Here is a 25495-nt window from a genome sequence, read left to right on the forward strand (position 1 = left end):
CCTAGTTTTTCAGAGAGACCCAGTGATCAGCCCAAAGACGCACAGCCCAGAGTCTTCCCACCAGGCTTCCTTCTCACCCAGCCTTTCCCATCTGCAGAGCGGCGTGTGCTCCTACCAGATTCTCCCTCCCTCCTTTTCAGATGTACGGTTGAAGACTCAGCCACCTATACTGTGCTGGTGAAGAATGCCTATGGCCAGGCCTCTTCCTTCGCCAAAGTCCTCATCCGCTGTAAGTCCACACATCCTCAGCAGGTCGGGTCCTGAAAGCTCCAAACCAGCAGATGGTCATGGACCTACAGTCACACATGAAGAAAGGGTCATGGTGGCTGAGATTGGGAATCCTGGGGACCTTTGGACTGAGAGAGCCTCCTCTCTCAGACTAGCAAGGACAGCTAGGTAAGTTGATGGCATAAGCGTGACAAAACAGGAACCCCTGTCCCTGGAAATTGATGTGAAGAGCCACCAGGAGGAGAAGGAAGGTGCTAACTTCCCCCAGCACTCATTATGCATCGAGGGTATACACTCTCTCTATCCTGTGCCGGCCTTGAACTTAGCTCTGTCTACAGGGTCATAACAGGCATGGCTAAGTCACTAGATTTTGTGTGGACAAAGTAGGTAGTCAGACTAGAAAAGGAGGACTGCCCTCCATGTGGAGGACAAAACAGACTGGGTTCAGGCCCCAACGCCCCTTGACAGCCCTCCGTGGAGAACCTAGTCGACTGTTCCAGGTGACCTTGTCTGCCCATCTCCATGAACATGTTGGAGCCTGACCCAGATGAGAGCCTCCAAGAGGGTGGTCCAGGAGCGCAGAGGATGTCTAAGCCTCCCGACGGCCTGGCCCACTGATGTTCTTGGCTTTCTCGTGTGCATTTTCCTGTTGGTCTCGTCCCCTCCTAGATGTTGCCCCATGAATATTCAAACAGCGCAGCTCACAGCAGGTCAGACACCCAGGCATCAGCCAGACCTGGCTTCCCACCCTGCCTCTGCCCCAGCTAGCCAGGATCCTGCTTCTGCCTCAGACTGCCATACTGCTCCTGGGAGAGGATGTTGTCCTCCGTCCCTCTGTGAATGCCACACCTGGCTTTCAGGGCTCTGGAGTGAGAGGCCCGCGGTTGGTGTATTCTCGCTGTGTGTCTCTCTGTCTCTGTCTCTGTGTCTCTTTCTCTCTCTCTGTCCCCCATCCAAGCAGGGCAGCTGTCCAGCCCTGCCCTCCTTGCTTGTCTCCATCCTTGTTAAACTGTCCTGCGCAATCCTCTGCTCTGGACATTCCTGAGATAGCTCTCGGGAGGCAGCTGTCCCCGTCACCAATCCTGCTCCTCTATGTAGACATCTGAGCTGCCCCCTAGCCTGTGCCCAGAGTGAAGCCCAAGGTCACACACTGGCCATACACTGTCTCTCTGGCCAACCCTCTCTCCCTCCCTCCCTCCATCAAGGCCAGCAATTCAAGGATCCCCGCCCGGGGCATCAGCTCACAGATACTATTGCTGCCCTCTATGTCATCTCCATGGTAACAAGGGGGTACTGTCTCTACGCATGTTCCTGTGCTGGGAGACAAGACCCAAGGGTCTAATACTGAATCTCCCACCAGCTCTGTGTGCCACCTGGAACCTCCCCCTACCCTTTCTGGACCTAACCCTGGGACCAGGGTCACATCATGGCTCAGGCTGCTGGGGTTAGCTGGGTGACTCTGCCTCGGTTTCTCCATCTGTGAGGATAGCTCTTGGCTGGCTGGGGTGGGGGGTGCCATGTCTATTTTACTCTGAACTTCCAGTCTCTGTGACGATACCCCCCAGAAAGCCCAGAGTCTCTGGCCAGGATTGTCCCCTTTGAGGACAGTGTACAATCCTGTCAGGAACTCCAGACAGAGGAGGAAAACCAGCATTTATGAAGCACCTACTGTGTACAGGGCACTGACTGGGGCCAGTTTGTCCACAACCCACATCTTCAAGGAGCACTCACAGCTCCCATTTTACTGGTAAAGAAACTGAGGCACAGGAACATAATGATTTTTCCCCAGGGGTGCTGCAGGGGTCACTGACATGTCAGGACTCAAACCCACACCCAAGGCCATGTCCCCAAATGTATAGGACTGTGGGATCTGAGTCCTCTCTAGCCATGTTTGCCTTATTTTTGCAGCTTACCTGGGAAAGGATGCTGGCTTTGATTCCGAGATCTTTAAACGTAAGTGAGCTGGGGGGTGGGGGGAGTGCACAGGGTGTCTGGGATCCTTCCTGCTCAGAATAGTCACTATTGCCTGCAAAGGCTGTCCACGGAAGGCTGTCTGTCACAGGCACAGATTCCTACTGACATGCCCACTTACGGGGTTCCCTCCTCCCACCCCACGATGTCTTTCCCTGCTGATACCCCTTTGAGAACTGTGAATCTTGACCTAGAGGAAAGAGGACAGCCCAGAAGAGTCCTTGCTCCCATTTAGTCCCTGGGACAGGCTGGTGTTCAAAAGGACTTTGATCTCATGTTTCTGTCCCCACCCAGGATCTATGTTCGGCCCCAGCGTGGAGTTTACATCGGTGTTGAAGCCAATCTTTGCCCGAGAGAAAGAGCCCTTCTCCCTGACCTGTTTGTTCTCGGACGATGTGTTAGAAGCTGAGCAGAGGATCCAGTGGTTCAGAGACGGTGAGACCTTGGCCTTCCAATGCAGAGCCCCACTCCCTCCCAACCAGGGACAACACCCAGTCAGCCATGCCCCTTCCCCAGGCAGCGCCAGAGGAGTGATGGGCACAACCAGGTGGAGTCACAAGTTGTCTCTGCTTCTTTTCCTAGTGCCGAGATACAGCACCCTGACAATAGCAGCTTGAGGGATAAAGGGCTTATTTCGGCTCACGGTTCAAGGGCACAGTCTACCATGGCAGGGAAGTCATGACAGCAGGAACATGAAGCGGCTGGTCACATCCCATCCACAGCTAGGGAAGCAGAGAGCAGTGAGTGATGAACGCTAGCTGCTGCTCGGCGCCCTTTCCCTAGACAGTCCAGGACCCGGTCAGGGAAAGTGCTGCTCTTGTGGATGGGTCTTCCCACCTCAACGAATGCAATCAAGAGAATCCCCCACAGGCACACCCTGAACTCACAGTCTTATTCTTAAGCATCCTTAGTCTGATGGAGGAGGCTCAGCGCTGTCCTTAGGAATCCCTACTCTGAGGGGAAGAAACAGCTAGTCTGATGGAAGGTACCAGACCCATCCCTAGGAGACAGCTGTTCAGGGAAGGGTCGTGGCTGCTGCTTGAGGTGCCCTCAGTCTGAGGGAGGCAATCAGTCTGCCCTGAAGAGCACCATCTCTGGGGGTGCTGAGGGCACAGTTCGCTCAGCCCTTAGAAATCATCCTGCCTCAGATTGCCCCAGCTCCTCTCTGTTTCTATCTGCCCCACTTTGGACTCCAAGACTCCACTCTGAGTTCAGGTCCAGGAGTGGGTAGAGACGAGCATGGCCTTCAGGAATTGTATGTCAGAGAAGCCACCAGAGCCACCGCCAGTGAGGTCTACCCAGGTGGCTGTGATCAGGCACTGGCCTCATGTGTCTCCCCGACCCTGGAGTGAGCAATGATATTTGAGACAAAGGGACCAGAGGCCAAGGTCAGGGGGTAAGACAGGCTGTGTGGCTCATTCCAGGCTTTTTGAAGACAGTGTATGATGTACGAGTGCATACATGTGTACAAGTGCATGCACTTGTGTGTGTGTGTGTGTGTGTGTGTGTGTGTGTGTGTGTGTGTGTTCAAGATAAAGAGCTCCAGACTGGGAAAGGCTAGAGCAGGCTGCTCTGTGAGGACAGGGGACAGTTGAGCCTCTGGTCCTGACTGTGGCCAGGCCTGCAGCCTAAGAACAAGGAACACACAGCCTCCCTCCCTCCCCATGCCCTTGCCTTGAGCCCAGGGAGGAGGCACCTGCTGGGGGGTGGAGTGGAGGAGGAGGGACAGCTGCAATAACAAGACCTGTGTGTTTTCCCAAACCTGTCCATCATTCAAAATAGAGTGCTGACAGGAAGACAGGAAGGAGGAGCTCTGGAGACAAGAAAGGACTGTCCTCTAAGGCAGCTCAGGGAAGGCTGCTCGGAGAGCCCCACTCAAGGTCCTAGTCACAGGTCGCCCAGTCCTTCTGCTGACCTCTGCCCCCTTGCCCAGGCCTCTGCCCTCCTCACTGTGAGAGACCCTGGCCCTTCACTGAGCTCCCTCTCTCTCAGTCCACTTCCTACATTAAAGTGCAGAAGCAGCCCTTTTGACAGGGGACTTGCCTGCCAAGCCTGAAGCCCTGGCTTCCATTCCCAGGACCACATAAGTAGGGCATGAAAGCATATGCCTGTCGTCCCAGCACCCAGGAGGCAGAGGCAGGAGGATCAGAAGTCTGAAGGATACATAGGCTACATGAGACTTTATCTCAAAAAAAAAAAAAAAAAAAAAAATCACTACTTCCATCCAGTGAGTCCCCCATGAGAACCCTCATGAAGGGTTCCCCTCTTCTTCCCACAGAACTAGTTCCTCACCTGCTAATTATCTTCCTAATCCTTTACCCTCTCCTTGAGCCCCAACCTCCCTGAGCTCTGGTCCCATCCTCCAAATATCTTAGAAGCAAGTCCAGAGCCCGAACTGACAGATCTCTGAAAGCCCTCACGATCTACCTCCACCATCAACCTGGACCTCAGCCTTGAGCCACACCAGCTCTCTCTTGCCCCTGGCCAGGGCCTCCAGAACCCCAAGCTGCTGTGAGCTCCTGGGTGAGGCCAGGATCCCCCATGAGCTCACACTGGACCATGTTCCCCTCCACAGGCAGGCTGCTGAGGTCTTCAAGCCGCAGGCAGATGCTCTACGCAGACCGCCAGGCCTCCGTGAGGGTGTCCTGCGCCTACAAGGAGGATGAGGGGCTCTACATGGTCCGAGTTTCCTCCCCCTTTGGGCCACAGGAGCAGAGTGCTTACGTCTTTATAAGAGGTAAGGGGTGGTGCTCAAGAGGAGCAGCTGGAACCAGAGACCACAGCTCGGCAGGGGAGACTTTGTCCAAGGCCCCTGCACTCTTCAAAGCCTGGGTTCCTCTGCTATAAGATGAGGAGCTGGGTTGGGTCCCTGCAGTAGCAACATCCTGTGGATCCTAAGAGACACAACCAAGTCTCCACAGTCCTCAATAGGAGACGCAGTGGGGACCAGGAGGGAGGGCTCTGTAGTGTTGGAAGGTTCTGGTCACTGACTTCTGCTTCTGGTGTCTTAACCCTGCCTGTATTCAGCTCCTGGCTTGGTGGTTCTGTGAGCCGGGTGTCTGTGAATGTATTGCTTTACCTCTGTGAGACTCGGTTCCTCAACTCTAAAACGGACGTTGCTCTGGAGTTCACAGATCGATTGTTCAGATGCCTGGTATAAAATGGCACCTAATAAATGACATGTCGCCCCTCCCCCAGATGCATCTGTCTAGCGGGGGCCAGGTTAGCCCCCAGTCACTGGTCCTCCAGGTCAGAACAGGCCCAGGAGGACTCAGGGAAAAGGAGGTCAGACAGGGGGTAGGGGGCGGTCTAGGGGCCAAATGGTCTCAGAGGATGAGTCCTTGTTGTTGGTTGTTTTTGCTCTTTTTTGGGGGGGCCACCACCCGGCTTCCAAATCACGCATGGAGACTTATTCTTACTTATAAATGCCCCCTCCTTAGCTTGGCTTGTTTCTTGCCAGCTTTCCTTAAATTATGTCCTCTATCTTTTGCCTCTGGACTTTTCCTGTTCTCTTACTTCTGTAAATCCTCCTCCTTCTCTGGCTACTTCTTTGATCTTTCCTCCCAGATTCCTTTTTTTTTATTTTGTTTTGTTTTTTCAAGACAGGGTTTCTCTGTGTAGCCCTTGCTGTCCTGGATCTCGCTCTGTAGATCAGGCTGGCTTTGAACTCACAGAGATCTGCCTGGCTCTGCCTCCCGAGTGCTGGGATTAAAGGTGTGCGCCACCACTGTCTGGCTCAGATTTCGCCTTCTTTTAATTCTCTCTGCCTGACAGCTCTGCCTATCCTTTCTCCTGCCTTGCTATTGGCCATTCAGCTCTTTATTAGTCCATCAGGTGTGTTAGACAGGCACAGTAACACAGCTTCTTCACAGAGTTAAACAAATGCAACATAAACAAAACTAACACACCTTAAATAATATTCCCTAACAAGTCCTTTCTCCCCCCCTCTGGGGTTCAGATGCTGCAGCTGAGAAGCCAGGAGTCCCAGGCTCCCCACTAAATGTCCGGTGTCTGAATGTGCATAGAGACTGCCTGACCCTGACCTGGGCCCCACCCAGTGACACCCGGGGCAGCATCATCACTGGTTACTCCATCGAGCTGTGAGTTACATTCTGGTGTGGCAAAGCCGCTTGGGCAGAATACTGGCAAACAGCTTGTTGTGGGGGTCGGGGCAAGAGGTGGGAAAAACAAACTCCAAGCTGGGTGTCTCACCCCTGATTCTCAGAACAGGGCAAGGGGCTAACAGTAAGACAGCCTAGAGACAGTGCAAGGTGTCCATTTTTCCAAATCTCTTTCCCAGTGATGGCTAGAATTCCGGGACAAAACCGTTACGTACTTTGAAGCCTGAGTCCCTGTGAATTTGGTGGCTAGGTCAGACCCCAGAAGGGGACACACTGAGAGTGGGGAAGGAGGGGTGCAGACACAGAACTCCCTACCTCCTTCATGTGCTGTGGACGCTGAAGCCGGAGCTAAGGAGAAAACCAGGCCTAAGAGAAGAGGGGGCGGTGACTGCTGTGTGTGCCTGGGCCAGTTTTCTAGCTCTCTAAGAATGCAGGGACAGGGGAAGACAAAATCGAAGTGGGGGTGAAGGTCCCATCATGGTGTTGGGGACACAGCTCTCCAGAGGCACTGGACCTTTCCATCATGGCGGTGGATGGTGAAAGGTCTCTAGGCCCAGGGTGGGGCAAGGCCTCTTTCTAAGTGGGAGTAGAGGGCATGCATAGGCAGAAGGCAGCTGCGGCCTGTGTGCAGGAAACAGCCCCTGTAGGGGCTCAGACATGAAGGGCTGAAAGCCAGGGTCTGTTTCCACAGGTGCCAGGGTGATTCTGAGGAATGGGTGCCCTGCCATATGGCCCCTGGGGGAACCTGTCGGTGCCCGATCCAAGGCCTCATGGAAGGGCAGAGCTATCGATTCCGAGTGCGAGCCATGAGCAAGGCCGGCAGCAGCCTCCCTTCCAAGGCCTCAGAAGTGGTTGTCATGGGTGACCATGATGCAGCCCAGAGGAAGACAGGTGAGTATGGAGATCCTGAGGGGACCCTGGAGGGACCCAGTCAGGGCTCTCAGAATAGACTGCCTCAATGGGAAAGAGGTGACCTGGTGCCCGTTGTCAATGCTGCTGTAAAACACCTAATAAACAGAGTGTTTGGGCTCCCAGTTTGAGGGTACAGTCCCTCACAGCGGGAGAGCCATGACCCTGGGAGCACAAAGCAGCTGGTCACATTGTATTCATGGTCAGGAAGCAGAGAGAGACGGCCACCATTGGTGGTCTCAATTTCTTCTTCTTTTTTTTTTTTTTTTTTTTTTTTTTTTTGGTTTTTTGAGACAGGGTCTCTCTGTGTAGCTTTGTGCCTTTCCTGGAACTCACTTGGTAGCCCAGGCTGGCCTCGAACTCACAGAGATCCGCCTGCCTCTGCCTTCTGAGTGCTGGGATTAAAGGTGTGCACCACAGAATGGTGCCACATGGCAGCTCACAACTGTCTGTAACTCCAGTTCCAGGGGACCTGACACCCTCACACAGACATACATGCAGGCAAAACACCTGTGTACATAAAATAAAAATTTTTTTTAAAAAAAGAATGATCACACACACAGTTAGGACAGGTCTTTCCACCTTATTTGACTCCCTCACAGACATGCTCAGAGGTTTGTTTCCATGGTGATTATAAATTCTGTCAAATTGACAATCTAACACTAACCATCACCCAACCTCCAGGAAGCCCCGAGTCTGAGATTAAGAAAAAGAAGAAGAAGATACTGCCAGCCCTAGTTTGATGAGAACTCAATAGTCTGATTCTTGAGTATCCTTAGTCTGGTGGAGGAGGCATGGTCCTGTCTTTAGGAACCCCTCCTCTGAGGGGGAAGAAACAGCTGGTCTGGTGGAAGGCACCAGACCCATCCCTAAGAGACACCTGACCAAGCTCTGATCACAGCTGCTACTTCAGGTGCCCTCAGTCTGAGGGAGGTGACCACCTGCCCTCAAGCCCCACCTCTGGGGGTGTTGGAGACACAGCTCTCCCAGCCCTTAGAAATCACCATGCCTTGGGTTTGCCCCAACTCCATGAACTTGAAGCATGTGGTTCCTGTGTCTGGCTCCATCTGCCCCAAGAACAACAGGGCCCACTTGGGACTCTAAGAAAGCAAGACCCAGAAGGCCCCTTCCTGAAGCTGCATGGCCAGGGCTGCTAGGCCAAGCAGAATCAGGCAGGATACAGAACCAAAGGTGACTAGCTGACTCCTGATCCAATCCCCTGTGCCCCATCCTGCTTCCTAGAGATTCCCTATGACCTGGGCAGCAAGATCACCATCAGCAAGAGTGACTTTGAAGGTATGTGTGACCTTCTCCAGCTCTGTCCCTGGAACCAGCCCCTCACAGTTCCAGGACTTGTGTTCATTGGCTGCCAGAACAGGAAAGCTATTGTGTTCAGAGTCTAGAAGGATCTACTCAGAAAAACCAAACATGTGTCCCCATAGAGTGCCTGGCTGTGCCTCTGTGGAATCAATGACTTCCCAGGAAGACCCTGGGCAGGGCCTCAGGGAACCAGGGTCTGGGTTTGCTGGGTGAGCTAGGACAATCTTCTGCCCCACCCACCACCACCCCCATGCTCCTAGCACCCTCTGTGGAATGCAGGGCTGAGATTAGGGGTCACTGAGGGCAAACTCATCTCTCTCTTGATGACTCTGGATTCCAGATGCTGTGACCATTCCCTCAGCCCCAACCAATGTCCACGCCAGCGAGATCAGAGAGGCCTACGCAGTTCTGAGCTGGGAGGAGCCACGCCCCCATGGCAGAACCCCACTGACTTACTCTCTGGAAAAGGTACAGATGGGACTGAGAAACAGCCCCGGGATAGCCTAAGACATAGGCAGCTATGGGATCTGGGGTGGAGGCAGTGCAGAATGTGGAGAGACCCAGGAACAACTTTGGGGTCTTCAGAGATGGGAATTACTGCCTGGAAAGGCCTGAGCTAAGCCTTACTCTAAGGCAGGAGGATGGATTAAATGACCTTTTTGTGGTGAAAGCCAAGGTAATTACATAGTGCTCCCTAGGGTCAGACAGCTGTAACTACAATGAGATCCGCTGGCTTCCTGGGCACCTCCACACCTCCAGGTCAAGGGCATAGGGCCACACCCAGGGCCCAGCACTCGTGCTGAGTGGCAAGTGAGGCTCACACTCACCAGACAGGGCCCTGAGTAATGGTCCTCCCTAGAGACCGAGATGGAGCCGGGGAGCCTGTGAAGGAGGTGAAAGGAAGATGGCCCTTCTTTCTTGTCCAAGCAGAAGACAACAATGATAGGCTCCAGTCAAATCCAAGCTCTGCTGTCTGGGTCTGAACCGGTTTCCTAAGCTCGCTGTGGCTCAGTGTCCTCCGTCCTGTATTGGCAGTCTGCCTTGGGGGGTTGGGGAGAACACTACACATAGCCAGAGCTCGTAACTGCAGCTCACTCACCTCCCCAAAGGCAGAGTCTGAGTTAATAGATGACGTAACTGTTAGGGTCCTCGAGAAGTCCCATAAAAGACTACCAGTCACATATGCAGTCTGCAAGAGTGTTTAATAAAAAAAAAAAAAATTCCAGCATGCTGGGGTCAAGCCATCTGACAAAGAGGCTAAGGGTGACCCCAAGAGAAGCTTGCAGACTCCTTTTAAGCACAGCTAGGGGAATTCCAGCTGTGGTTAACTGTACTTTGAAGCGATTGAATATAGACCCTGGTACAGGAATCATTTTATGATTGGCTCCTGATGTCTAGTCACCCACTGTGGTTACAGTGTCGGGGTCTGTGTGCTGTGTCAGGGGTCTGTGTGCTGTGTCAGGGGTCTGTGTGCTGTGTCAGGGGTCTGTGTGCTGTGTCAGGGGTCTGTCTGCTCTGTCAGAGGTCTGTCTGCTCTGTCAAGGGCCTGTTTAACTGAAAATAGCAAGAACAATTCCTGCTTGTGGCTGGGTAGGACCCTGATTAGCTACCAGACTGGACATACTTCCTGAGGGTCTGATTGAAGGCAGACATGAGTCAACATGGAATGGGAGGGTAATATGGGGCAGAGGTCTTAGCAAACTGGTCCCTGGGGAAGAAAAAAAAAAAATGGCCCTATTAGGGTCAGTCCTGTTATAAGGGAGGACAGCCGCTTCAATAACGACTTAGCTGAATCCATGAATTTAAAATGTCCAGGGAGGGCTCACTACCTCTGATTCTCCAGAGAGACCCTCATCTCACCTCGCAGATAAACAGCCTTCATTCTCTGGCATAGAGAGCTGCAGATAATTGAGAGTTTGTGGAACTGAGAAGATGGCAGGTACTCACTGCATTCGGATCCCCAGCATTCACATTCACATAAAAGCCATGCATGCCAGTGGCTCTGGGAATCCCAGTGCTGGTGCAGGCAGAGTTAGGAGGCGGCTCCCTGGGCTGGCTAGCCAGTCAGTCTAGCCAGTGAGTGAGCCCCAGGTTCAGTAAGAGCTCGTCTAAAAAAAAAAAAAAAAAAAAAAAATGAGGAAAACAATTGAGGAAGTCGTCCAGTGTCAACATCTGGCCTACACACACCCACACCTGCATGCATGTACACACACACGTAGGCACCCATGCCTAGGCATATCATTCCCTCACACAAACATAAGCACAAAAGAGAAACTTTGTTTCCTGGGCTATGGAGTAAGGGCTGCCTGGGCTCAAAGGCTGCTTCTGCAAATTAGTGGCAATGTTGTTTGTGTTAACCCTTCTCTGCCTCAGTTTCTTGTCTGGTACAATGTTCATAATAACGATACATAATAACATAATAAATAACACACACTGTGTAGGTCTGAGGTGTGTGTCTTCTGAATGTGCAGAGAGGAGCCCAGCACACATTTGCACGTGTGTCCACTGATGACTGCGGTCAGTTTTGGTGGGTTCTAGGCCCCGACAGTCATGTGGGCCTTGGAGAAGAAGGGCCAGGGAGGCAGGGGCAGCAGGTCCTCACTGTGGCGCTCTACCCTCCATCTTCCCAGAAGCTCAGGAGCAGTGGTTGCCTTCTGAGTCCCTGATAAAGCAGAGCCTGAGCTGGGCTGGTGCCGCCCACACCCGAGTTGGCGTGCCCTATCCTCATCTTGCTTGATGGGTGACTTCAGACACGTTATCAAAAAGTCTCAACACCTACGCTCCCTCCCCCGTGTGGAAATTAACATCCACCTTGCATTTCCTGAGAATTCATTTAGTCATCCATTCTCCCCTGGGCAGGGACCGATCCTGGCCCTGGTGATATGGTGAGGTGAGGAGGCCTGAGAGACAAGCTGGGGCTGTAAAATTAAGGACAAGAGTTCATTGACTAGTGGGACTTGCTAAGGAACAAGACAGAAAGTAACTGGAGGCCTCCCTAGAAGGTGAGTTCTTAGTGAGAGCCTAAAGGAAATAAGGAGCCAAGAATACTCCAGAACATTCCTAATACAGGTTGCAGCAAGTACGAAGGCCCAGAGATAGGACCTGGGCCTCTGGAGAGCAACAGGAAGACCTAGGTATAATGTAGTTGGAGAAAGGAAAGTGAATGGTGGCCAGATAGCGGCAAGTCACAGGGAAGTGTCTTGTAACAGGTCAGGACACAGGAGCTTGAAAGGGTTCTGAGCAGACAGGGGCCAGTTGCTATAAAGGATCCCACTGACAGTCACTGAAGAAAAGACCAGAGCGAGACATGGTGGTGCACACCTGTAATCTCATCAAGACATGGTGGTGCACACCTGTAATCTCATCAGACATGATGGTGCACACCTGTAATCTCAATCGAGACATGGTGGTGCACACCTGTAATCTCATCAGACATGATGGTGCACACCTGTAATCTCATCGAGACATGGTAGTGCACACCTGTAATCTCAATCGAGACATAGTGGTGCACACCTGTAATCTCATCGAGACATGGTGGTGCACACCTGTAATCTCAATCAGACATGGTGGTGCACACCTGTAATCTCATCAGACATGATGGTGCACACCTGTAATCTCATCAGACATGGTGCACACCTGTAATCTCATCAGACATGGTGGTGCACACCTGTGATCTCATCAGACATGGTGGTGCACACCTGTGATCTCATCAGACATGGTGGTGCACACCTGTAATCTCATCAGACATGGTGGTGCACACCTGTGATCTCATCAGACATGGCGGTGCACACCTATGATCTCATCAGACATGATGGTGCACACCTGTAATCTCATCAGACATGGTGGTGCACACCTGTAATCTCATCAGACATGGTGGTGCACACCTGTAATCTCATCAGACATGGTGGTGCACACCTGTAATCTCATCGAGACATGATGGTGCACACCTGTAATCTCAATCAAGACATGGTGGTGCACACCTGTGATCTCATCAGACATAGTGGTGCACACCTGTAATCTCATCAGACATGGTGGTGCACACCTGTAATCTCATCGAGACATGATGGTGCACACCTGTGATCTCATCAGACATGGTGGTGCACACCTGTGATCTCATCAGACATGGTGGTGCACACCTGTAATCTCATCAGACATGGTGGTGCACACCTGTAATCTCATCAGACATGGTGGTGCACACCTGTAATCTCATCGAGACATGATGGTGCACACCTGTAATCTCAATCAAGACATGGTGGTGCACACCTGTGATCTCATCAGACATAGTGGTGCACACCTGTAATCTCATCAGACATGGTGGTGCACACCTGTAATCTCATCGAGACATGATGGTGCACACCTGTGATCTCATCAGACATGGTGGTGCACACCTGTGATCTCATCAGACATGGTGGTGCACACCTGTAATCTCATCAGACATGGTGGTGCACACCTGTGATCTCATCAGACATGGTGGTGCACACCTGTGATCTCAATCGAGACATGGTGGTGCACACCTGTAATCTCATCAGACATGAGGGTGCACACCTGTAATCTCATCGAGACATGGTGGTGCACACCTGTAATCTCATCAGACATGGCGGTGCACACCTGTAAAGTCTCGGCACTTAGAAGACAGTGGCAGGAGGATTCAAGAGTTCAAGGCCGCCCTTGAATGAGTTTTATACCAGCCTGAGCTACGTGAGACCTTGTCTCAAAAACCAAAGAGGGCCGGGCGTTGGTGGCGCATGCCTTTAATCCCAGCACTCGGGAGGCAGAGCCAGGTGGATCTCTGTGAGTTCGAGGCCAGCCTGGGCTACCAAGTGAGCTCCAGGAAAGGCGCAAAGCTACACAGAGAAACCCTGTCTCGAAAAAACCAAAAAAAAAACAAAAACAAAAAACAAAGAGGGGGGCCAGGCATGGTGACACACACCTTTAATCCCAGCACTTGAGAGGCAGAAGCAGGCAGATCTCTGTGAATTCAAGGCCAGCCTGATCTACAAAGTGAGTTCCGGGACAGCCAGGGCTACATAGAGAAACCCTGTCTCGAAAACAAACAAACAAACAAACAAACAAACAAACAAACAAATCAGATCAAAAGGGGCTAGAAAAACGGCTCAGCAGTTAAGAATCTGGACTGCTCCATGGGAAGACCAGAGTTCAGATCCCAGCTCTTCACAAAACCTGTAACTCCAGCTCCAAGGGATTGGGTGCCCCCTGCTGGCCTCTGGGTACTCTCACACACAAAATAATAAAATATATCTTAAAAAAAAAAAAAGATAGCAAGAAGTAAAGAGGAAAGGGGGAAGGAGGAAGGAAGAAAAGAAAAGTAACAACAAAAAGCTGACGTCAGAATGAGAGGCATCAGTGAGACTAGTTAGTAATTCAAGCAACAGGTGAAGCTGGCCTGGATCCAGGGTGTCGTGGGGAGCTCACATTGGACCCTGGGTGTGTTTTGAAGGTGGGGTCAACTGGCTTTGTGGCCCAAGTGATTGCAGGTATTGATGCCATTAGCGTTGTGTGAGCCACATCGGAACCCACAGTTAGTACTGGCCACACCTCCCGTGAGGGGCTCAGCAGACATCAGAGCGAGGAGGAGAGATCAGGTACCCAGGAGTTCATCCCAGCTGCAGTCAGCTGCTCTGAGAGCCTTCAGGGGAAGGGCCCAGCCCACAACCAGGCTCCAGCAGCCACTGAACCTACCCCAATCCTTCTTGCTCCCCAGTCCATCATAGGCAGTGGAACCTGGGAAGCCATCAGCTCAGAAACACCCATCAAGTCCCCGAGATTCGCCCTCCTGGACTTGGAGAAAGGAAAATCGTACGTCTTCAGAGTGCGAGCCTTGAACCAGTATGGCATGAGCGATCCCTCGGAACCCAGTGAGCCCATTGCCCTGAAGGGCAAGCCAGGTACCAAGTGATGCTGCTCCATGGAGGGAAAAGGCAGGCTATTCAGGTTGTCATTCCTGGGATTGGAACTCTGGCTTCAGCAAGGAGCATTTCCCTGTCACTGAAGCTGAAAAGCAACATAACATAACCTCCAGTCTGCAAGGTTTTGAGTTAACAGAAATTGCATTTCTCTGGGCAACAGACCTGGGGAGGGATGGGTGTTTCCCCCAGATCAGTGATTCACAGTGGACAGTCACCAGCTGGGTTTAGCACAGGTGTGAGCATGAGGAAGCATCTCACAGTTGTGAAGGTGTCCTGAGCCTCTTAAATGGGTGGACTTCCTGTGCAGGCCCCTACTTCCTCCACAAGTGGCCAGACAGTCCCATGTGAGAACTGCCTCTCCAGGCAGACCTGGTGCTCTCACTTGCCACACTGATGGTTCTGGGGCTCCTGGTGACTGTCCCCCCAACTTTTGACTCCTCCTGAGCTCCTCCATGGGAGTTCCATCCCACCCCAATTTCTCAAGGCCCCTATTCTTTCAAAGCCTCTGCCTTCTGAGGATCTCTGCTCTCCGAGAGGATCTGAGGGCTCCACGGAGTAGCCCTGGATTTGCCCTGCTTCAAAAATTTATGTATATGTGTGTGTGTGTGTGTGTGTGTGTGTGTGTGTGTGTGTGTGTGTGACACAGAGAGAGAGAGAAAGAGAGAGAGAGAGAGTGAGAGAGTGAGCCACTGTTCTATTGCTGTGAAGAGACGCCATGACCAAGGCAACTTTAAAAAAGCTTTTAATTGGGGGCTTGCTTACAGTTTCAATGGTAATCCATTATCACAATGGCGGGAAGCATGGCAGCACACAGGCAGACATGGGGGGGGGGGGCTGGGTCTAGTATGGGCTTTTGAAACCTCAAAGGCCACTCCCCTACCCCTCACCCCCACCCCCGTGACACACTTCCTCGAACAAGGCCACACCTCCTAATCCTTCTAATCCTTTAAAACAGTTTCACTCCCCGGTGACCAAGCATTCAAATAGATGAGCCTATAGGGGCCATTCTTATTTAAAAACCACTACAGTATGTATATACATGGCACATGTGAATGGGCTGGTGGGCAACTGGTGTTTTTGATTCTAGTCTGATGGACATTTCACTTTGATTCTGGGCTTTGCCAGTGAATGGTTTGTGATTAGATGCCCACAGCCTCTAGACCAGCCTGAGAACAAGACACTGGTACAATTCAGAAAAAAGAAAGAATTGAGCCAGGCGTTGGTGGCGCACGCCTTTAATCCCAGCACTCGGGAGGCAGAGCCAGGCGGATCTCTGTGAGTTTGAGGCCAGCCTGGGCTACCAAGTGAGTTCCAGGAAAGGCGCAAAGCTACACAGAGAAACCCTGTCTCGAAAAACCAAAAAAAAAAAAAAAAAAAAGAATTGAGAAGGAAGAAAAAAACAAGAGGCATTTCTTTGTATTATGAAAGTAGATTTTACTGTACAAAATGAAAAGAAAAAAACAAGAGAGAAAAGCAAGGAAAGAGAGAAGAAAAGAAAGGAGGGAGGCTGTGCCAGGCTTTTTCTTTCGGGCCACCAACCAGCTCCCAAGTCACGATGTGGAGGCTTATTAGTTATAAATGCTCAGCCTTAGCTATCTCTTATTTTAATCTGTTTCTCTTTATCTACAATTTGCCTCTAGGGTTTTTCTTTTTTTTAATCTTTCTACCTTTCTGTCTGTCTTACTTTCCTGCTGTCTCCATGGCCGGCTGGAGGCTGCCTGGCTTCTGGCCCCAGATGAGTGTCTCTCCTTCTCTTCTCTCTCAAGCCTAGATTCTCCTCCTACTTATTGTCTCTGCCCACCAGCCCCTCCTATCCCTCTCCTGCCTAGCTATTGGCCATTCAGCTTTTAATTAGACCAATCAGGTGGCTTAGGCAGGCAAGGTGAAATAAATGTGACACATCTTTACACAGTTAACAAAGGCAGCAGAAACAAATGTAGCATACCTTCACATAGGTAAAGTAACATTCCACAACCGGAAGCCCATAGGAAATGCCCTTCTTCCCATGATTCCTCCTCTGGAGGTCGCTGTAATAAGCATGAGAGTTATCAGCTTCTACCCACCCACTCATTCATCAGAGCTCCCACCCACCCATAGGCACACACATATCCAACCATACACACACACACACACACACACACACACACACACACACACATACACACACACACACATCAACCATCCATTCATCCACCTATACATGCTTGTACACCTCCATATATACATACAAACAACCATCTGTCCATCCATTTAGCAAATCATGGGAGTCCCAACTCAAGCAACTTCATCTTTGGGAACCATGAGAATCAGTATAGAATTTTCAAGAAAAGAAAATCAAGTTGCTGTTGTTGTTGTTTGGGGTTTTTTTGTTTTGTTTTGTTTTGTTTTTTATTTCTGTTTTTGTTTGTTTTGTTTTGTTTTTAAGATTGAAGTTAAGCCTGGGGAAAGCTGTTCAAATTGGAACAGGGTGGGAGGAATAGAGAGAGGGAAGGAGCAAAGGAAGGAGGGAGGGAGGGAGGGAGGGAGGGAGGGAGGGAGGGAGGGAGGGAGGGAGGGGAGGGAGAAGGACTGACTGAGATTGGTGTAGATGGCCTTAGTGCTTGAGTGAGGAACAAGGTGCTGTAGGACAGGAGAATGGGTATCAGGCACACTCAGCGTGGATGGTCCCAGAGCCCTGTAGCAGGTCAGGAACCTAGCCACTGCCTTGACTGCTGGGGAAGTCCTCCCAAGTCACCACCCCCCCCATGCTCCTCCCCCCACACACACCTGTCAGAACCATAACTCTGTGCCCTCTCTCCGACCCTCTTTTTCAGCGACTCTTCCTCCGCCAGCTCAAGTTCAAGCTTTCCGAGACACACAGACCTCCGTCTCCCTTGCCTGGGAGCCAGTGGAGGGTGGCACGGAGCTCCTGGGTTATTACATCTACTCCCGGGAAGCAGGGGCATCAGAGTGGCAGACAGTGAACAACAAGCCTGTCCTGGACACCAAGTAAGTCTGTCTCACTGGCTCCTGGCCAGGACACCCCAGGCTGGGCGCCGCTCTAAGCTCTTCCGCTGAGTTCTCCTAGATCACTGCAATCCTGCCTTCAACATGGTTGTTTGTGCTGTTGTCTTAAAGATGGAGAAACTGAGGCACAGAGTCTTAACTTAGACCTAGCCAAAGTTCCTATAATAAGTGAAGGCAGGGGACCTGGACCCAGAGGGTCTGTTTTAACACATCTGCTCATTGAGACCCCTGTTGACAAGAGTCTGAGGGTGGAGGTAACCTCTGTCAGACAGGCACCCCATAGAGCTACAGGAAATGTAGGTGAGGGGAAGGGAGGCCCAGGGTTCCTGTATCATCCAGAGGAAACAGGATAAGGAAGGCAGTTTCCTACAAGCCAGGGTTTCTTTGAAGGGCCTGGGATGATAATTCTCTGGAGGGTCTTTCAAAGGATTCTCAGAAGCTGAGTCACGGCATCAGTGTAGATCATACCAGACACTGTTCTCCAAAGCTGAGCATGTGTCCTGAGCATAAGCATGCGTCCAGCAGCACTGGGTGGGAGGTCGGCTTCCTTGGCCTTGACCCAGCCCCCTTCCAGGCATCTTTGCATCTTTTGTATGTTTGCCAATGTGGTGAATATGTACATATATGTGTTCGTGTAGGTTTGTACACATGAGTGTGGGGGCCAGAGGTTGACATTAGACGGCTTCCTCTGTCAAGCTCCACCTTTCTTTTTGTAAAGTGCGTGTGTGTGTGTGTGTGTGTGTGTGTGTGTGTGTGTGTGTGTGTGTGTACATGTTCATGTCCATGGATGTGGCTGTGCACATGACATAGTAGACATTTGAAGGCCAGAGAATGACCGTTGATGTCGGTCTTCATCTTCCAACTTGATTGAGCTAGGGTCTCACAGCTGTGTGTGCTCAGCTGTGGGCCACGGGCAGTTCTATCTGCCTCCCACCCTGTTAAGGAGAGCTAGGATTACAGACTACCACGTCTGGCTTTCTGTGGCTCCTGAGGAGCAAAACCCGTCTCCTCGGGCTTGCTCCACAAGGACTTTACCCACTGAAGCATCTCCCGAGCCCCACCTTTTAAAGATATTTTAAAATTATGTTTATTCATTAATCTGGGTGCATGTGGAGGTCAGAGGCCAGCCTGAGGAATTAGTTCTCTCTTTCCACCACATGGATCCTGGAAACCAAACTCGGGTGGTCAGGTTGAGCCATCTGTTCAGCATCTCATCTTATTTTTTGAGATAGGGTCCCTCAATGAACCTGGAGTTCACTAATGGACTAGGCTGGCCGGTCAATGAATCTTTCCTTCAGGGATCCCGTCTCTACCCACACACATACACCCTGAGCAGAAGTTACGCATACACATCACCACACACCACTTTGGCAATGGTGCTAGGGACCAAACTCATTTCCTCGGGCGTGTGTGGTACACACTTTACCAACTACGCCACCCCGCAGCCCCTCATCTTTACATGTGGGTGGTGGGTTCTAGAAAAACAGATTCTTTTCAACCCTAGGGACGACGTTCTTCGTATGTCACCAAGAGACGGGGTCAATGTTTTAGACTCGAACCTTCTACGCCTATCTCGCTAGTGGCCATCGAATCCCATAAGCAGTTGAGATTCCGTCAGCTGTTTGGACACCCCTGAGGACTGAACTTTTCCCTCCCAGGTTCACGGTTCCAGGGCTGAGGACTGGGAAGGAGTATGAATTTTGCATCAGGTCCGTCAGCGAGGCTGGGGTTGGCGAGAGTTCGGCTGCGACACGGCCTGTCAGGGTCAAGCAGGCTCTGGGTGAGTCCAGGGCAGGTCCAGCCTGCAATCCTCAGGGAAGCCTGGCCTGAGCGGGAGCCAAGGCCATGTCCCGGAAGGTCTAAACTCTCTCAAGGGACTGGAGCTCTTTTGCTCACTCTTTCCTTCAGGGAGGAAGTGACAGTGCCCTGAGGCCATGGTCAGTGCTGACCCTGGGAAGTGGGAGAGCTCCCAGGCTCAGACATCAGACGCCAAGACACCCTTAAAGGGAGCAGACACTGCTGCTCAGAGCAGACTCCCAGATCGGGGTGGGCACCCACCAGGGGAGGCTTATCAGCTCCCTGGGGCCCCACCGCTCAATTCGGCCACCCCAAGGAGCCCCCTCCTTAGTCCTTGCCTCCCCACAGCTACCCCATCGGCCCCATATGACTTTGCACTCCTATCCTGTGGAAAGAATGAAATGGTCATTGGCTGGAAACCCCCCAAACGGCGTGGAGGTGGCAAGATCCTGGGCTACTTTGTGGACCAGCACGATTCGGAGGAGTCAGACTGGCACCCAGTCAACCATCGGCCTATCCCAAGCCGGGTGTGCAAGGTGAGGCTGCAGCCTCCATCACTACTGCTGTGTAAGGAGCAAGAAGCATGGCAGGACAGCTTCGGGGTTCCCCAGGCCCTGCCACCCAGTGGCCCCCAGAACAGCCGCATTGGAAGCCCCCACAGGTCTCCGGCTCTGGCTGTCCCGCCGCCACGGTATCTCCCACTTCTCTGCCCCAGCCTCAGTTCCACGATCTGACTTTTCCACCTCTGCAGGTCACCAACCTTCATGAAGGCCATTTCTATGAGTTCCGAGCCCGGGCAGTCAACTGGGCTGGTACTGGCGAGCTGTCGGCACCCAGCAGCCTGTTTGAGTGCAAAGAGTGGACGATGCCCGAGCCAGGTGAGAGACCGAGAGCCAATACCCAGACTTGTCCCCACTCCCCGTCATCATAACAACAACACAAATGTCACTGCCCACCCTGGGCGTCCTGCCTTGTTCTGTTGGTCCAGACCCCACATCCTGCACAAGCTGACCCTGTAAACCACTGGTTCTCAACCTTCCTAACGCTTCGACCCTTTAATACAGTTCCTCATGTTGTGGTGACTGCCCAACCATGAGATTATTTTGTTGCTACTTCATAACTGTAATTTTGCTACTAAATCATAGTGCAAATATCCGATGTGCAGGATATCTGATATGTGACCCCTGTAAAAGGGTCATTCAATGCCCCCTTCAAGGGAGTCATGACCCACAGATTGAGAACCACTGAGGTAAACCCTGATGCAGACTATATCTTAATCCCGCCTGAGAGGATCCCTAACTAGACCACGATCTGGTCCCAGCCAAACTGTCACCCACCTTGACACCATCTGATCTCTTTCTGGCCACAGACCTTTCATTAACCCTAAGGCCACACTGTCGGGACAGTCAGGTTCGCCTAGGACTTTCAATCTAGCACCCTCAAACCCAGTCCTGGACAACCAGGGACAGTCAGCCACCCTGAACACAACTCCTGCAACCTTACTGGCTGTCTTACCAGAAGCCTCTTAGCTCTCTACTTCCTAGGAAGAAATAGTCTCTGCCACATCGCCCTGTGTGTCTCAGTTCTGTGTTCCACATAAAACCTTCCCCAGATGCTGGGAAAAGCTCGGCAGTGGAGCACTTACTGGCATGTGGGATGCCCTGGGTATTACAATGATGCCCGCCCCCCCCCCCGCCCCGTTGCTTTCTACAGCTCCATGTAATAACAATTGTTGTTGCCTCGCTTTGAGGTGAGGAGACAGGATCACCAAGGTTAAATAATTCCAAGTCCCTATCACTAGGAAGGGTACAGCTGGGACATGACCCTCCCTGGCAGTCTGGCTCTGGAGGTCATAACCAGTACTCCTGCCATCCTTGACAACAAAGTGGCAAAAGTCTGGGAGGGGTCATGCTGTCTCAGAAGGGGTGGGGAAGGTCAGGGAGGCTTCTGGGAGGAGGTGATGCTGAGCATATTTTAAACAGCGAAGCTTCAGGTCCAAGGTTAAGTGTTGTGTAACCAAGGCTGGGCCAGGTCTCTCTGTGCCCTCAGGAGTCACTTCCAGACTCAGTGATGACTGACAAACTGTCCAGCTTGCACACTTACAGCCCACTGCTTGCACACTGACTTGCACAGCTTGCTGCCCACCTGTCTGGCTAGAAGGCTGACGGATGGTCGGCTAGCTGTTGCCTGGCTGAACAACCCACATCTCTGCCCATATTTCATCCCCCACAGGTCCCCCATATGATGTGAGGGTGTCTGAGGTGCAGGCCACCTCCCTGATGCTGCAGTGGGAGCCCCCACTGTATATAGGAGCCGGGCCAGTCACAGGCTACCGAGTCAGCTTCCAGGAGAAAGGCTCTGAGGAGTGGAAGCCTGTCTCCCCAGACGCCACCTCTGGCACCCACCTCAGGGTGAGTTTCTGCCCCTCTGTCCTCCCAGCTACAGCATTTGGCAGACGTCAGTTGTAATTACAAATACCAAGAAAACAAGATCCTCGGGAACAAATGAAGACATACAGGGAAAGTCTTTTATACCGACAAATGTCACTATCTAATGGTGGCTTCGAAGCTGAAATGTTTAGATGACATTACGTCTTCTAGACACAGGAGTGTGGACATAAGGTGAGACCAGTGAAGAGGTAGAAGTTTGGCAGAGTCTGGGTCAGTCTCCCCACCGTAGGGTCGGCCAGCGCACGGTGGATGGTCTTCTTGCCGCTTCCCGTGTGTTGGCCCAGGCCAGGGCAGATGGCCTCCGGGACTTGGCACTGGTTTCCACCTTGGGACGGTTGGCTGCCACTCACTAACCACTTTTTGACACCTACTTACTGCCAGATCTGGACCAGGTCCCAGACATTTTAAGCTAAACATGCCCTGGGCATTGGTGACAGAAGGGATCAGAGGGATTCTGGGAGCTCCAGGGAGGAAAGTCAGAGCAGCTTGCTGGCATCCTGGCGTCACGACTGACTAAGGACGCCTGGGTTGGAATCAGTTAGACCGAGAAGGAAGTGGGCTGGGTGTTCAGGCGGAGACCTCAGCAAGGGCAAAGGCTGGGGACCCTGGGGGAGCTCTCAAGTGACGGTCACTCACATAGGAGGAAGAGGGCTCAGGTACACTGGCAGACTTTAGGTCATAAACATCAGAAGTGGAAATTGACCCTGAAGACCACTGGAAGATTTAGGCATAGTCAGATTGGCAGGGGTAAAGACAGACTGGAGAAAGGTCCAGGGGCAGAAATATGTTTGAGGGAGCTGTGGGGCTAATCCAAAAGAACAGAGAGAGGGTTTCCATCGAGGCACAGCTGAAACACGGACAGGAGCGCCTCCTTTAAGACGCCTTAAGGAGCCACATTTGGTACTGCCGTCTAATCCCAGCTACCCAGAAGGCCCAGGCTGGAGGGTAAGAAGTTCACAGCCTGCCTGGCCTCCAGAGCAAGTTCAAGGCCAGCCTGGGCAACTTATTGAAACCCTGTTTCAAAACAAAATATTAGAGCTGAGGATGTGGCTCAGGTAGCAGACTGCCTGCCTAGGATGCACAAGGTCCTGGATTTCATCCCCAGCACCAGGTAAGCCAAGCATGGTGGCTTGCAATCTCCTCGCCCAGGAGGTAGAGGCAAAAAGATCAGAAGTTCAAGGTCATCCTTGACTACATGTCTAGCCTACATGACACTGTTTCCAAAAATTAATTAATTGATTAATTTTGAGACAGGGTCTCACTGTGTAGCTCTGGCTGGCCTAGAACTTGGATGTAGACCAGGCTAGCCTCAAACTCAGAGATCTATGCCTCTGTACTGGGACTAAAGGGATGCACCATCACACCCAGCTAACTTTTTTTAATGTTAGGGATGGAACTCAGTGGTAGAGTGTTTGTTTAGCACCCATGAGGGCCTGGGTTCAATCCCCAGTGCCATTAGGAGGAAGAAAGAAAAATAGCTTGTTTAGGGCTAAGAAAGGAGCATGGGAGGTGACCCAGGTCTGTCTCAGAGCCTCTGAGGAGAAGGCAGTATCTGTGAGAGATGAGGAATGCAGGAAGGAAGGGCTTTCTAGATGGGAAGACAGTGAGTTACATCCAGTCAGCGCCCAGAGGATAAAGCCAGAGAGGGAAACCAATGGAAAACTGGAACTGACAGCCAGGCATGGTGGTGTGTGCCTGAAATCCCGGGACTTGGGGAGTACAGACAAGAGGCTGGGGAATTCCAGGCCAGCCCCAGCTGCATAAGCAAGTTAAAGATCAGCCTGAGCTGCAAGAGACCCTGTCTTAAAGCAAACGAAAATTAGAACTTGGAAGCCAAGAACGAGGATACCGGCCTTTAACCTCAGTAGCCCAGAGGGTAAGGCAGGAAAATGGCCAGTTCCAGGTCAGCCTGGGCAGCATGGAGAGGCCCTATCTCAAAACGAAATCAAAACGCACCCTGGATCCCAGGAAAAGGGCATATTCCTGGCCTGCCCCAGCCCAGGCGGGGTCCCAGCAGCTCTGGACAGTGTGGGCCGATGCCCCCTTTCCTGTCCTCATGATCTGCTCTCCCACCCCCAGGTTTCTGACTTGCAGCCAGGAAAGCAATACATGTTCAGGGTCCAGGCCATGAACTCAGCGGGGCTAGGACAACCATCGGTGCCCACTGACCTTGTGCTCCTGGAGGACAAGCCAGGTACGATGACCAGGGAGTGCCAGGCTGCACGGAGGGACTGGGGTCTGGGTGCAGGGGATGCTCAGAGGGAAGACAGGAGACACATGAGGATGCATCTGGAGGCCTGGAGCCATCGGGCTCTGACCCACCCACCACTCTACCCACTGCCAGCTCAACTTTCCCTCGGGCTTGGGCCCCTCACCACCCTCTTCCACAGGCTGTGAGGGCATCTTCCATGCTTTCCATGCCATAAGCATGAAGTTACGCAACAACCTGAACTGGTACCCAGCTCCACCTCAGCCACTCTGTGGAGCTTTGTCTCTCCTGAGCTCTCAGGGCCTGCAGTCTCTCCTGCGATGCATGTCAAGAGTTGCGCCCAGGTCCTCACACAGTAGGACTCACTTTGTTCAAGTGCAAAACAGTTCAACCACTAAGGCCCACAGACAATAGACCCATCTACACGGCTCGCTATAAAGCACATTCTATTAAGGATTCAACCCACAAATACTTGGTGAGGGCCACATGCACCGGGGACGCGGCTGTGGGTGAGGCAGCGGATCTGGGCCCACATGCATGGGGACACGGCTGTGGGTGAGGCAGCGGATCTCTGCTGTTGTGAGAAGGAAGACAGGTGCAGGGAGTGGATGGACAGTAAAGGCAGATGGCAAACTAGTCCATGAGGAAGTTTTAGGATAGCCAGGAGTAAGGTAGGGATGTAGCTCCGTGGTGGAGGGCTGACCCAGCTCTGGGTTTTATCACAGTACTGCAGGGATGAGAAGAAAGCAAAGAGAAAAGGAGTTTTTAGAGACAGGAGCCAGGTGTGGTTGTACACACCCATGACCCTAGCACTCCAAAGGTCAAGGTTGTAGAGTGTGGATAGCCTAGACTACATAGTGAATTCAAAGCCAGTCTGGGCTAATGTAGCAAAATTTTATGTTAAAGAGAAAAATTAAGAGGGGCAGGGAGGAGGAAGAGGAGGGAAAGAGGGAGGAAGAGGAAAAGTCAGTCAAAGTGGACTCAAGAAGTCTGAGCTCTAATCAGGGAACCGATCCAACCCAGTCATAACACCCCCGCTGTCCCTTCCTGGACCTCACCCCCAGATGCGCAGGAGATTGAAGTTGGCGTGGACAAGGAGGGCCAAATCTACTTGGCATTCGAAGCCCCCGAAGCCCCCGACTTCTCTGAGTTTCAGTGGTCGAAGGATTACGAGGGTCCACCCGACCCGCAGAGGGTGGAGGTGGAGGACGAAATTAACAAGTGAGTGGGGCATGGGGGCAGCATCTATGGGGGACAGAACTGGCAGCAAGACATGCAGATTGGCCAGAGCTGCCCCATCTGCCATGGCGGTGCTAGCTGCCAGCTCGGGGGAAGCAAGGGAGGGCGCCTTTACGGGCGGACATGAAGGCATTCTTCAAGGATGCTTTGCCGCTGCCTGCCATCCTCAAGCATGCACGGAGTCACTGGCTGCTTGGTTGCAGATCATGTGCCCCACTGCCCAGCTCCAGAGCTTTTGCTGGCCACAGGGGACCTCAAGAGGGTGCAAGGGAATAGCTGTCCCTGCTGCAAGCTTGGCCAGGACTTGGGACAGGGCAC

At 52.2% G+C, this 25495-nt stretch overlaps 1 protein-coding gene across 3 annotated transcripts in view; it reads left to right on the top strand.

Annotated features, from left to right (window-relative positions):
- Myom3 (myomesin 3) overlaps positions 1-25495 on the top strand; it is a 55286-nt gene that overhangs the window by 12308 nt on the left and 17483 nt on the right. For all 3 annotated transcript variants that reach the window (XR_005090934.1, XM_037203071.1, XM_028875247.2), the window contains exons 7-22: positions 141-229; positions 2137-2181; positions 2494-2634; positions 4775-4936; positions 6158-6299; positions 7012-7211; positions 8472-8525; positions 8890-9017; positions 14272-14455; positions 17290-17464; positions 19141-19262; positions 19628-19815; positions 20031-20157; positions 21512-21690; positions 23809-23923; positions 25003-25159. Coding sequence is in view for 2 of the 3 variants with exons in the window: in XM_037203071.1 (XP_037058966.1) it covers positions 141-229; positions 2137-2181; positions 2494-2634; positions 4775-4936; positions 6158-6299; positions 7012-7211; positions 8472-8525; positions 8890-9017; positions 14272-14455; positions 17290-17464; positions 19141-19262; positions 19628-19815; positions 20031-20157; positions 21512-21690; positions 23809-23923; positions 25003-25159 (2208 nt within the window). In the remaining variant the exon portion in view is untranslated. The remainder of the gene's footprint in view (positions 1-140; positions 230-2136; positions 2182-2493; positions 2635-4774; positions 4937-6157; positions 6300-7011; positions 7212-8471; positions 8526-8889; positions 9018-14271; positions 14456-17289; positions 17465-19140; positions 19263-19627; positions 19816-20030; positions 20158-21511; positions 21691-23808; positions 23924-25002; positions 25160-25495) is intronic.

The sequence above is a fragment of the Peromyscus leucopus genome, chromosome 2, assembly GCF_004664715.2.
Source record: "Peromyscus leucopus breed LL Stock chromosome 2, UCI_PerLeu_2.1, whole genome shotgun sequence".
Classification (NCBI taxonomy): Eukaryota; Metazoa; Chordata; class Mammalia; order Rodentia; family Cricetidae; genus Peromyscus; species Peromyscus leucopus.